At 49.9% G+C, this 12,678-nt stretch overlaps 2 protein-coding genes across 5 annotated transcripts in view; one reads left to right on the top strand and one right to left on the bottom strand.

Moving 5' to 3' along the window:
- Positions 1 to 1,937, top strand: part of Nanos3 (nanos C2HC-type zinc finger 3) — a 3,643-nt gene extending 1,706 nt beyond the window's left edge. Inside the window, exon 2 of one of the 3 annotated variants that reach the window (XR_002378608.1) lies at positions 1,698 to 1,760. Coding sequence is in view for 2 of the 3 variants with exons in the window: in XM_021171002.1 (XP_021026661.1) it covers positions 1,698 to 1,765 (68 nt within the window). In the remaining variant the exon portion in view is untranslated. Of the gene's footprint in view, positions 1 to 1,697 lie in introns of all 3 variants that reach the window. The other 2 variants (XM_021171002.1, XM_021171003.2) reach the window with 2 other exon arrangements.
- A 1,122-nt stretch (positions 1,938 to 3,059) lies between these two features.
- Positions 3,060 to 12,678, bottom strand: part of C8H19orf57 (chromosome 8 C19orf57 homolog) — a 24,171-nt gene continuing 14,552 nt past the window's right edge. Inside the window, exons 6-9 of one of the 2 annotated variants that reach the window (XM_021170438.2) lie at positions 7,880 to 8,992; positions 5,251 to 5,348; positions 3,776 to 3,868; positions 3,060 to 3,525 (exon numbers count right to left, since the gene is read on the bottom strand). In XM_021170438.2, the coding sequence (XP_021026097.1) occupies positions 3,399 to 3,525; positions 3,776 to 3,868; positions 5,251 to 5,348; positions 7,880 to 8,992 (1,431 nt within the window). In that variant the 3' untranslated portion in view covers positions 3,060 to 3,398. The remainder of the gene's footprint in view (positions 3,526 to 3,775; positions 3,869 to 5,250; positions 5,349 to 7,879; positions 8,993 to 12,678) is intronic. The other variant, XM_029480327.1, reaches the window with a different exon arrangement.

Here is a 12,678-nt window from a genome sequence, read left to right as displayed (position 1 = left end):
TGGTTGTGAGCCACCATGTGGTTGCTGGGATTTGAACTCTGGACCTTTGGAAGAGCAGTCGGGTGCTCTTACCCACTGAGCCATCTCTCCAGCCCTGGGTCTATATTGTTAAGGTGAGGGGCCTCCCCATCTCCCCAACAAATGCAGAGCAAGCACCACCCTCCAAGGCTTGACCTAAGCACCTAAAACTGAAGTTTTTAGAAGATTGTATGTATGCGGTGGTTTGCCTGTATGTCTGTGCCTATGCACTTCAGAAGAGGGTGTGGGATCCCTGGAACTGTTATAGATGGTTAAGAACCATGTGGGTGCTGGGAATTAAATCCCAGTTCTCTGAAAGAGCAGACACAAATTTTAACCACTGAGCCTCCAGCCCTATCAAGTTTTAAGTTTTCCATGTGCTGACTGTAGGGCCAGGATCTCAAATGCAAGTGACTGTAGCTGGGCAGTGGCACCCAAATGCAGGGTATCCTGGTGTTTCCTGTTTCTTAAATCTTTTTTTTTTAGAGAGTTGCTTTCCTTCCACTGTGTGGTCACCCAGGGGACAATGGTCTGGCTTGGCTACAAGCTCCCTCATATCCACTATGCCACATCACCAGTCCTTAAGAGATGTCGATAACTTTATTTCATGTGTGTAGATGTTTTGCCTGTGTGCATGTATGTATGTATATACACCACCTGTGAACGGTCTAGAAGATGGTATGTGAACCCCAGAACAAGTTACTGCTGGCTGTGAGTGGCTGTATAGGTGCTGGGAACCCAGCGAGGGGCCTCTGGGGCAGTGCTAGTGTTATTTTTATCTGCCAATTCTGTTTTGTTTTCATCTTTTACTATATTTTGAGACAACACTTTATTTTGTAGCTCAGGCTACTCTGTATCACCTAGCAAAATACAGGATGGCAGGTGCTTGCATGCCTAAAAGCTCTGCGGGCCTCAGTTCTGTGAAGCCATAGGAGGATCCCCAAAGTTTGTGGGTGGAGCACTGAAGGTGACTCGGAGAGTCAGATGGCTGCCTCCCTGAGAAGTCTGGGAGCTCCTAGAGGGTGGCTATAGGCTGGGGAGTCTCCCTTAACTTTGCAGTGGGACTCTAGTTAGAGGCTGATTACCTGCAAGTTAGGACCCCATTCTGCCAAGTGCTTGGGTTTTTGTCGTTGTTGTTGAGCCAGTCTCTCTGAGTCCTCCAAGTGGACTCAAATCCGCTTCTGTCTCTTTATTGCTGGGACAGACCTGAGCCACAGTGCCTACCTTTTAGAGTTTTATGTTGTTGGTCTGATGCTGGGGCTGGAACCCAGGGCCATTTGTATGCTGCACCATAGCCCTGTCCCTCCTCGTGAGGTCTAAGGGACTCAGCCCCCAGGCTGGCAATGAGGAGTCGTAGAGATGCCGGTCTCTGAATTCTGAAGCAGCAGAAACACCCCCTTAGTATTTGAGGATGCCCTCACTTGCATAATGACACAACAAGCTGAGCACTGCATTCTGGGTGGAAGGGATGTAAGGTCAGTTCCAGGCAGACTGGTGGGGACACCACCTTCACTTGAGTAGCATTTCTGTGCTTTTGACCCAACTCTGGGCCTCAGGAGGACAACCCCAGGTATGGCCGCCAGATGGCGAAGCAGCCTGGGAGGCCCCAGATGCCACCTAGGTACCTTGCGCAGCCATCTGAGCACTCAGCATTTCTCTCCTCTGCTTTCGACTTCCAGGTTCCAAAAGTGGCAGGAAGCCCCCTGGACCTTCACCCTCGGCCTGCTGTCCCTCCACTACGGCCTAGGAGCTTGGAGTGGGGAGGACCATGGTGGCATCGTTGCCAAGGGTCTGGACACAGGCATGCTGGAGACTGGACCTTGCTTAGGACTGAGGCTGGCCACAGTCTTGTCAGCGATCACCTTCCCCACCCCTACTTGTGGTGCTGCCTCAACGTCCAATAAATGCTAAGGAGTGGAGCATGTCTTGGGACAAGGTGGTATGAATCTGACGGGCAGGGACACCTCTACTCTACAGATCACATCCTCACTCTGTCACCTCCCACCTGACAAACTGCTCTTTGAATCTTGGGGTATCTGTGAGAATTGAATCAGGAGCAGGCACCATTAGGATAGCTCCCGACACCTACTGCATACTGATATGCAAAACGGGGGCCTCCCCTTGCACTGAAGTTACACAGGACTTAAGGGGACTGAGAAACCAAATCAGAATCTCTCCTGAGGTACTGCTGCTCCCTTGGGTGCTATAGGCTGGCACAAAGGGCAGTGACAGGGCTCAATTGCTGATGGGGCTATATACTTTGTGGCTCGCTCATTACACATCTGCCTCTTTCAGCTCTACATGTCCTTCAGGGAAGCTGAGGAGAGTATTTCCTGGGCTCATTAAACTGGCCTGAGGCTTTACCCTCTGCCCACATTCTTGCTTCTGGGCTGGGGTGGGCTAGGAGCCAGGGAGAAGGAAGGCTCCTTAGTAGCCCAGTCTGTGAGTGGCACTGGGACAAGCAGTTCCTTGCAAAAGCGAGACCACCAACCAGAGTCTGAGCCCAGGAGCAGGGGGATGGGTTAGGTGGGGTTAGGGACAGCTGTCCCCTCCAGCCAAGACCTAGCCTGTCTCACAGCCTCATACACTGTGTTCCCCCTATGCAGAGGGGAGGCAGAGATGGAGGCTCTGCCTCTGTGTGAGAGTTGAGGCCTAAGCCAACCCAGGCATGTATTTCTGCAAATAGGATACCTCCCCCCGCATAGCCAAACATTGTTGTGTCTGGAGGCATGTGAGGGGTGAGGGGTGATCAGAGCTCATTCCTAGGCAGTAGATAGGGATCTTACCCTGCATAGGAACCTTGGCTGTAACAACTACAGGGAGGTTTTGTGCCCTCTAACCTGTGTGTAGATCTGTTTGTTACCCACACACACATAGCCATTCTCCTAGAGACTTGGCCACTTAGCTATGAGGAGCTCCTGCCCTGTGTTCTGGCAGCCCTGCTCCAGCAGGAGTGGTTCTGGATAGCTCTACACATAGCCTTCTGAAGGCAGCTGCAGGCCACTTGAGTCTAGAGTGGTATATGGGCAGAACATAAGGACCAGGTCATCTGCAGCACAGCTACAGATCAGAGGCTCATGACTGCATCATTTATTCCCCGCCTTCCCAAGCGTAACAGAGAGCATGGGGGAAGGATAGGCAGACAAACAGAGGGCACCTCTCTCCTCCAGAAACAAACTCAACGACATCTGCAGCTCAGCTCAGACGCCTGCATGCTCAAACCTGGATGAGCATTGGGAGTAGGGCCATGCTCTGTCAGGTGACTTTCTAAAGCTCAGGCACCCTGTTGCATGGGAGTAATAGTGATCCTGGCCAAGTGGCCACCCTCAGCCTCCTGCATCTGGAGCCATGGTAAGCCAACCCCTACAGGCTGCAGCAGATTACAAGTCCCTCCAGCTCTGATCCCCTCTAGGAAGGCTCCCCAACCCCTTTGTCAGGTAAGGCAGAGACTTGGTCTTCCTGCGCTTGAAGGCCTCCAGGTCCCGGTGGGTGCTCATAATCAGCCGGCTGTTGAAACAGAAACAGGACAGAACTAGCTGTACCCCGCCACTGCATAGGACCCTGTCTGAGCCACACCTGCCAGGTGGCTCCTCGCAGGTGCTGCTCTATGAACATGTAGGTTAAAGCTGTCAATCAAGATTCTAAGTGCACAAACACTGAGGTAGAAAAGAGATAGCCTGGCCCCAACACACACCTGTAATGCTGCCTCAGTTTCTACTCTATACCGTGTCCCTCTGGCAACCGGAGCTGCCCTTACTTGAGACTGGAGAGCTCCACCACGAGGCCTCGCACTGTGTCTGTTGCATCCTGCATCCTGTAGGTCTCCTGGGCCCAGGTTTCCACATGGGACCTGTCAGGAAACGGAGAAAAAAGGGGTGGCCTAAGTGCTCAGGATGATCAACCATTCCTTGTGCCCATTCCCCATCCTATCCCACCCTGAATATCCTACTTCCAACTTCTGCCACCATGTACTGCCACACCAGGGCTGCTACCATGGCCTTTCTTAAGCCTCCCCAATAATGGGCATTACCTGGCCCCTGGCCCTTTCCATTGTCTTTGTTCAAACCACACTGAATTCCTGACCAGTCTTTCAGTGCCTTTGGGACTCTGGATTACTCTTTTCCAGTTTGTCTTGATAGTCAAATTTTAACTCCATAGACTGTCCCTTTCTCAACACTTGGTCATTTAGCGATAATTTGCACCCTGGGATCACTAGCACTGCAGACAGTCTGCAGGAGACACACCACAACATTTCCTAAAGGGATGTGCAGCCTGTATGTACAGGCAGGATAAGGGCCCTGGCCGCTCGGGTTAACAAATGGCTTTCTCTGAGCTTCTTATACTCAAGAGCCTCAGTTCTGCTACACAGGCCCCAGGCACCTAATGGTGGCTGCCTATCTGGCCCTTAGCTTTCCTCAAGTTACATTCAGCCTCAGGCTACCAACTGAACTCCAGGACCCAATCTGGGGGCTCCTCTTTACCTATAGGAAACTGAAGTATTTCTCAGTAACAGTGGTAACAGAGCTAACCTGCTTCTGGTACACTGAAGGAAGAAACTGAGAGACACAGGGAGGAATGTGTTGAGAGCTGGCAGAAGGGATATATGTTACAGAGCAGGAGGCTAGAGCAGGGGAAGGGAACAAAGGAGGTCAGATTGGCATCCTAGCCTCCTTCACGATTACCTGATGGAAATAGGAACTTGGCAGTAGATCATTGATAAGTCTGCAGATACACAGTCAGGTTCCAAGGACCAGACAAGTTGTGAGGAGAAAGAGTGGACCAGCGTTCCTGGTCCAGAGCTGTCCAGAGTCAGAGTTGAGGGCAGCCTCAAGACTTCCTGACCTGCTTGGGCACCAGTTCATGTGACTCAGGAACACCCAGGCTCATAGAGGCTAGAACAGTTCAAGGTGCTAGCGGGACTGCTCCAGGGAACCCAGCTCCCAAAGACAGGCCCTTTCTTCTTTGGGTGTGAACCATGGGCTACCTGAATTCCCAGAAACATGGTGCATGATGGTTTGAAAAACAGGGCAAGCCAGGCGTGGTGGCACATGCCTTTAATCCCAGCACTCGGGAGGCAGAGGCAGGCGGATTTCTGAATTTGAGGTCAGCCTGGTCTACAAAATGAATTCCAGGACAGCCAGGGCTACACAGAGAAACCCTGTCTCAAAAAAAACAAAGCAAAAAGAAAGACAGGGCAAGTTCCCATTCTGGGTTGAAGACTGGGAAGCCCACCTGGATTGAGGTTTGGTGACTGCCCTTGGGGATCCTCCGATGGAATGTGAGCTAGCGACAGGCCAGCCAAGATCTGGCATACTCCCTGAAGGAAAACCCTGGAAGAAATAGGGACAGTGTATGAATCACCCAGCCTGGCAGAGGGAAGCTGCCACAGTACCCGACACTTCACTTTAGCTAAACCTGCTACACAGGAAGCATGGTGCCAGCAAGGGGCTCCAGACAGCTGCTCTGCTGTCCTCTTCCTTGTCCTTGCACCAGGCAGCTATGCATTGTGGGATACACTAATGTGTTTAATCCCAATCACTGTGAAAGTGTCTCAAAGTGTCTTAATGAGCCTGGAGCAAAGCTGGGTGCAATGGTGTATGCCTTTAATCCCAGCACTTGTGAGGCAGAGGCAGGCAGATCTGTGAGTTCAAGGACTGCCTGTTTTACACAGAGTTCTAAGACAGCCAAGACTATATAATCTACTGAGACTTTGAAAAAACAAAAAATATGACCAGGCAAGGCAGTGCACACATGTAATTCTAGTAACTTGAGGGGCTGGAGCAGGACTTGTGAGTTTGGGGCCAGCCTCCTGGTTTCAGGTTACCCTGTGTGTCATCACTAAGTCTGAGATCCTACCTCCTTAAAAGAGACTGGAGCCAGGGCACACACTGGCACCTGGGAGACTAGGAGAACATTGGGGGTTTGAGGTCAATGTGGTCTGCAAAGTGAGACTGTTTCAGGACCCAAGTGGCAACAGCTGAAAGGTGATGTTACCTGCCTAAGGCATATGTGTCCTATAAGGGAGAGTCTGGCATGGGAATTCATGAAGGGACAGTGGCTGGGCTGGTGGTATAGACCTGGGAGGATCTTTTGAGCCCAGTGAGGGTAACCTTGCAAGACCCATCTAAAGTAAAATGAGATCTGGTGCTCACATTTGCCCATCTTATTACATTGCTCAGCTGTGGGGAGGAGAGTTCCCCCCTAAAAGGGGCCACATTCCTACCAGGCCTGAGAGGTACTGCCGTTGACAGAGGGCATGCTATGGCACTGGGAGCCCTGGAAATCTCAGCCCAAACCCTAGGAGGGACCAAAGAACCTGTCTTTCCCTAAGTCCTAGGGATAGAGCTCAGGGCCCCAATCATGCCACTCAGCCATGCCAGCTGCCCCAGCCTCAGACCAACACTGAAACGTGAGGAAAAGTACCAAATCCCTGGTAGGAGAGCACCGTACAAATCAGACTGTCACTTCAGGGCAGGCATGTCTACCTGAGATGGCTATGTGGATGGATGTGACATCAGCAGGGGACCCTGTTCTGATCATAGGTGTCCCTATGTCTGCCACCTAGCTGGATGGTCTTCCTAAAGTGCCTTCCCATGGGAACATGCTCAGAGGCTAGGTCACCCTGATTTGTTCAGGAATGCCCGGTTTCAAAGCCAATGGCTCCCAGGCTGGAGCTGCCTGTTTAGTATGACATAGGCTGTGCTAGGCTCTTGTGGTCCTGATAGGTTTTGTTTACAAAGATAGGATGGAACCCAGGCCTCTCACAGTGCTGAGACAAGTCACATTGGGCTACACACCTCAGGTCCCATGTCCTGAGAAGTATAGTCCAGCAAGTTCCCCAACAAGGATGTAAAAGCACGTCCTCCCTCCGTCCTTTGGGTGCCAGGATGGAACCCATGGTCTTGAAGCATGGTTGCCTAGTTTTTGGATTGAACACTAGGTAAAATTCTTTGCTTGCTTTGAGGGGTTGTGTCTTATGAAAAGCATCCCTCACATGGCAAAATAGATCAGTAAGTATCTTCACAGAAGGTTGTGGTACCATGTGAAATACTGGCTCTTTGGGAGAGAACTCTTGTAGCTTGCTGGAAGCCACCCAGCTCCCTATTCCAAGGCAGAGGAGATTTGGACTCCAGGAGATGTAGGTGCACCACAGGCTCCTGCTCTCCAGCAGGGGCCTAGCCTCCTTCAGCCCCTGTAGTACACACTATGTAGGAGGGAGTTGCCTAGTCAGGGTCTGGCAGGACAGCCCTTTGTCAGACCAAGTGCAGCAACAGAGAGCAGGGCTTCTTTCTCCTATGGGTGGGGCTAACAGGTAACCTTGAAGGCTGACCTAGGCTCAGAGGCCCAGAAGGTCACATCTGGGCAGTTGTGGGTAGACAAGACCCTTAGGAACTACAACACAAAGCACAATTACTCATGTGCCTGAAGGAAAATCCGTCACAATTCCTAGCAAGCTGCAAGAGCACGTGGGCTCTTCTAGCTCAGCAGTGAGCTCCCTCTCCTCCGTCTGATGGAGGTCACTGGCTTCTCAGGTGTGTTGATAATGGTCTTACACAGCCCCTTGCTAGCCAGGGGCAGGTGCTGGGCATGGGTAGCACATATGAGGGCTCTAGTTATTGCAGGGAGGCCCCAGACTGACAGGCTTCCTATCTCTCCCTATCCTGTGCAGCTCCTTAGCAGCCACAGAGGCCAGGCCCACACAGATACGCCTTTGAGGAAAACCAGGCTCCACCTTGCTCAAAGCTGCTGTGATTCCCTGCCCTCAGACATCTATGTTGTATAAATAAATTGTCAGACACATTAGCCCTATCTTGTCACCTAAAGGTGACAGGGGTGTCCATTGAGTACAGAAAGCTCTTACCTGCTCCATGTTAGTGGCATCCAGGGCATCCTGTATCTGGCTGTCAGGCAGGAAGTCTAGTTCCATTGCTGAGGACTCCTGCCATGCAGCCTGGTCTCTGGGACAGGGTGCTGGTGGCTGCTGCCCTGCCAGGTGTACAGGAATGCCTGGGCTGCTGTAACAGTCCTTGGTGCTCTGGGGAGGGTCACTAGCAGCACAAGTGTGCTCTAGCTGAGAGGAGGTATGAGGGGTACTGAGGCCCTCTAAGTCTTGATCACAAGTTAAGCCACATAACTCTACCATGGGCTGTGCTGGTAAAGGCAGCATTCCTATATCCCCTGGTAACTGTTCATCAGAGCCAGAGTCCTTGGTCTTGACCACTGGATTCATTTCTTGGGCTATATGGCCAGAATCTCCAGCTTCCATCACGGGCTCTTGTTTCTCAGACTCTGTCTCAGTGAAGCTTGCCAGGGTATCATCATGACACCTCTCTTCCCATCTGGCTTCCTCTCTGCCTGCTGTGGTCTCTTCAGCAAGAGGTGTGGAGCTCAGCAGAGTTCCACTGCAGCCTCCATCGGGGATCTGCTTATCCTGAGAGTTAAGCAACATGGCCACCTGTGGAACACTCTGTTGCAGCACACAGGGATCTAAGCTCACTTCTGTAATGACAGTGTCCATAAGAGAGGCATCTGCTGGGCTGGTGGAGCTGGGTGCTGCAGCTGTGCTGCTGAGAGTATATGTGGGGACAGAGAGGTCTTGAGCCACAGACCAGGTGGGCTCAGAGGCAGGAGCTAATGCTGATGTGTAGAGGATGCCCTCTCCTTCCTGGGGTTCCCCAGAATGCTGGGCCCCTGCTTCCCCTCCTTGGGCACCTCCTTCCTGTGGGGCTCTGCTGTCTGCCTCCCTGCCTTCAGCAGCAGCATCTGACAGGGGGCTACTACTGTCTTGAACTGTGTCCATCTCAAAACCATTGTTCTCCAGGCTTCCATTATCTAGTGAGATGGTCCTCTCCTTTGAGAGGGTTCCATCTGTCTGTGTCTGGTCTTCTGGTCTGATGTCATGGGGAGGGAACCTCAGGGACTCTCTCTGTGGCTGGCTGGCTGCTTTGAGGGCTCCCAGCTCTGGCCTTGTTTCCTGTGGAAAAAGAAGATTCAGTCCTGGCCTTAGATAAGCAAGCACTCTGAAGAACTTTTCTTTCTTTTTTTTTTAACATATGTATGTATGTATGTATGTATGTATGTATGTATTACATGTAAGTACACCGTAGCTGTCTTCAGACACTCCAGAAGAGGGAGTCAGATCTCATTACGGATGGTTGTGAGCCACCATGTGGTTGCTGGGATTTGAACTTTGGACCTTCGGAAGAGCAGTCGGGTGCTCTTACCCACTGAGCCATCTCACCAGCCCCCTGAAGAACTTTTCTAGTTGGAGATTTTCTAGTTGAGGACCCTGTCCTCAAGATCAGATAGTTGTACCCACCACTAGGTACCACAGTGGGCTCTAGAAGCTATTCTAGGCAGAGCTTTCTGCTAAGGCAGGAGGAGGACAGAAAGTACACAGGCCCCTCCTTTTATGCCAGCACCAAGCACTCAGGATCTCAGAATATAAAAATCCAGGTGGTAGGCTGTGGGGTGACTCCATAACAGCATTTGCCTAGTTGCACAAGGTCCTGAGTTCTGTACACACCCCAGCGAGTCAATGAAGGGCTTAAAGGCTCTGCTGCCAATTGGCCCAGTGGTACAACTCATTAGCCTATTAAAGTATTTATGAGTGTGTGTTTGTGTATGTGTATATGTGTGTGTGTGTGTGTGTGCAGGTACACACTCACATGTACCATGATGGGGGGGGGGGCAGAGGACAACTTGTAGGAGTCTCTCCTCCTATGAGAGCTCTCAGATTGTCAGATCTGGTGACATGAGCCTTTACCGGCTAATCCATCTCACCAGCCCCTTATCAACTTAAGATATACCAGAGCAAGTGAGATAGCTCAATGGGTAGAGGTGGTACTTTCTGACAAGCCTAATGGCCTGAGTTTGATCCCTGGAATCCACATGGTAAAGAAAACAGACTACACAGACTTGCTTTCTTCCACATGCACACTGTGGCAGAGGCACCCCACACAACACACACACACACACACACACACACGTATAGGTAATAAAAAAATAATACATCATTAAAAAAACCCAGCTGGCATAGGGCTGGAATTGGTAGCACACATATATCATCACATTTAGAGGCTGAGGAAGAGATTCAGAGTGTGAGGCTGGTCTGGAGTACAAAGTGAGATTCTGTCTCAGAAACCCAATGGTGGTGACAATAGAGGCTTTCTGCTGTGAGGTCACTGTAGTCATGCTGTGACAAACGCTACATGCTGTTCCCATTTACTCCCATCTTCCAGTGTTGACACCCTGTGTTGTTCAGGTATGACATCTGGGTCTGCATATGAGTTTGGTGAAAACCTATCTTGCAGCTGTGGTAGCACATTTCTGTAATTCAGCACTTGGGAGGCAGGGGTAGGAGAATCAGGAGGGCCAGTCTTAGCTACATTTGACCTAACAATCTCTCCTTCTAGAAACTGCCACCATGATGAGGATGCTAAGCAGCCCTGGCATCAGTGACCCTCCACTCAAGCTACTCTTTGTTTTGCATACCTTGGTTTTTGAAACTGGGTCTCCCTGTGCAGCCTGACTGGCTTGGAGCTTGATACAAAGACCAAGCTGGTGCAAACTCAAAACACATGCCTCTGCTCCCAAGTGAGAATATCTTTTAAAATGTCTATTACTGATGTGTGTATGATAGTCTGATGCATGACTGTTAATGTGTGAATGATGTGTGTATGATGTATGATTTGTTTATGTGTACATGGGATGTATACATATGACTCTGATGTATGCTGTATATTATATGTGTATGACATATATTATGTGATATATATGGTATGTATGATGTGTGTGTTACATGATATATACAGTATGTATGTTTGTGTGGTGTATGAGTGGTGTAGAAAAAATACAGGCATGACCTGGTGCCAGCCTACATACCACATTCCTAAAGTCTGAACACTGAATTCTGAGGTAGTGTGAGTAGACAATAGCTGGCCTGCAGACGAGTTAGCACCCTTCACATGTCCTTTAATGTCCTTCCACATAGAGACCCTGGTAGTATGAGTACTCACTGTTCAATCCAAGGTAACGTGCTAACCAATCAGTCTTCCACTGTATAAGTGGTTGCTCGTGTGCAGTAAAGCAGACGTTTATCTCCACATCCTTTACAGATCCATGCACGCTGCTGTGTTGTGAGGGGATGCCCCAGTAATGGCAGCAAGGCACACACTACGGACAATTTTATGGAGTGGGTTCTTACATTTCTCCTTTTTATGGGTTCTGTGGATTGAACTCAGGTTGTCAAACTTATGTAGCCAACACTGTTACAGGCTGCAACTTGCCAGCCCATAAGCTGGACTTTTTGCTGTTTGAGATATGCTGTCATGGGGCTGGAGAGATGGCTCACCGGTTAAGAGCACCGACTGCTCTTCCAAAGGTCCCAAGTTCAAATCCCAGCAACCACATGGTGGCTCACAACCATCCATAATGAGATCTGGCGCCCTCTTCTGGGGTGTCTGAAGACAGCTACAGTGTACTTACATAAAATAAATAAGTTTTAAAAAAGAAAAAGATATGCTGTCACTATGTAGCACAGGATAGCCTTAAACTCAAGATTTTCCTGCCTCAGACTCCTAAGTGCTACAATTATAAGTATACGACATTGTGCCTAACTATAGCTGTTTTTTTGTCATTTGTTTTTAAAAATAGCTATGTCTGGGCTGGAGAGATGGCTCACTGTTAAGAGCACTGAATGCTCTTTCAGAGGACTCCAGTTCAATCCCCAGTACCCACATGGCAGCTCACAACTGCCTATAACTCTTAAGATTCTACACCCTCACACAGACATACAGGCAGGCAAAACACCAATGCACATAAAGTTTTAAAAAAATAGCTGTGTTCCATCCCTTCCATGTTCTATCCATTCTGCTTTTAACACCTGTCACTAGCCTGCCCTAACTCTACAATCTTGAGCCCCAACCTCTTCTCCCAAAAGACTAGTTCTCATGAAGCCCAACCTGATATCAAAAGCTGGTATATAGTTCAGGATAGCTTTGAACAACAACAACAACAACAACTACTACTACTACTTCTTCTTCTTCTATTGTTTGTTTGTTTGTTTGTTTTTTGAGACAGGGTTTCTCTGTATAGCCCTGGCTGTCCTGGAACTCACTCTGTAGACCAAGTTGGTCTCGAACTCAGAAATCCGCCTGCCTCTGCCTCCAAAGTGCTGGGATTAAAGGCGTGCGCCACCACTGCCCGGCTAGCTTTGAACTTCTGATCTTCCCATTTCTTAGGCTAAGAGCTAGGATTTCAGGCAAGCACCATCATTCAGCTTATCCAGTGTTGAGGGTGATGACCCAAGGCTTCCTGCATGCTAAACAAGTACCTTATGAAATATCCCCAGCTCCAATAATTATTTTTGTGTGCTGAGACAGAACCCAGGGTCTTGTATTAGCTATGCAAGTGCTCCACTACTGAGCCATTCCCCAGCCCAAACATTCAACCACTGAAGGTTCCTTGGAGTGTTCCCAGTTAGGTACTACTACTGCAAAGGCCTTACTTTCCTCCAAGGGCATGTGTCATAAGTGACACTGTCAATCCCGAGGGCTGGAGAGAGAGCCTAGTAGTTAAGGGTGTATACAACTCGCCAGGCAGTGGTGGCGCACGCCTTTAATCCCAGCACTTGGGAAGCAGAGGCAGGCGGATTTCTGA

This window comes from Mus caroli, chromosome 8 (assembly GCF_900094665.2).
Source record: "Mus caroli chromosome 8, CAROLI_EIJ_v1.1, whole genome shotgun sequence".
Taxonomy (NCBI): Eukaryota; Metazoa; Chordata; class Mammalia; order Rodentia; family Muridae; genus Mus; species Mus caroli.
Note: the sequence above shows the minus strand (reverse complement) of the source record. Positions and strands in the feature narration are given on the sequence as shown.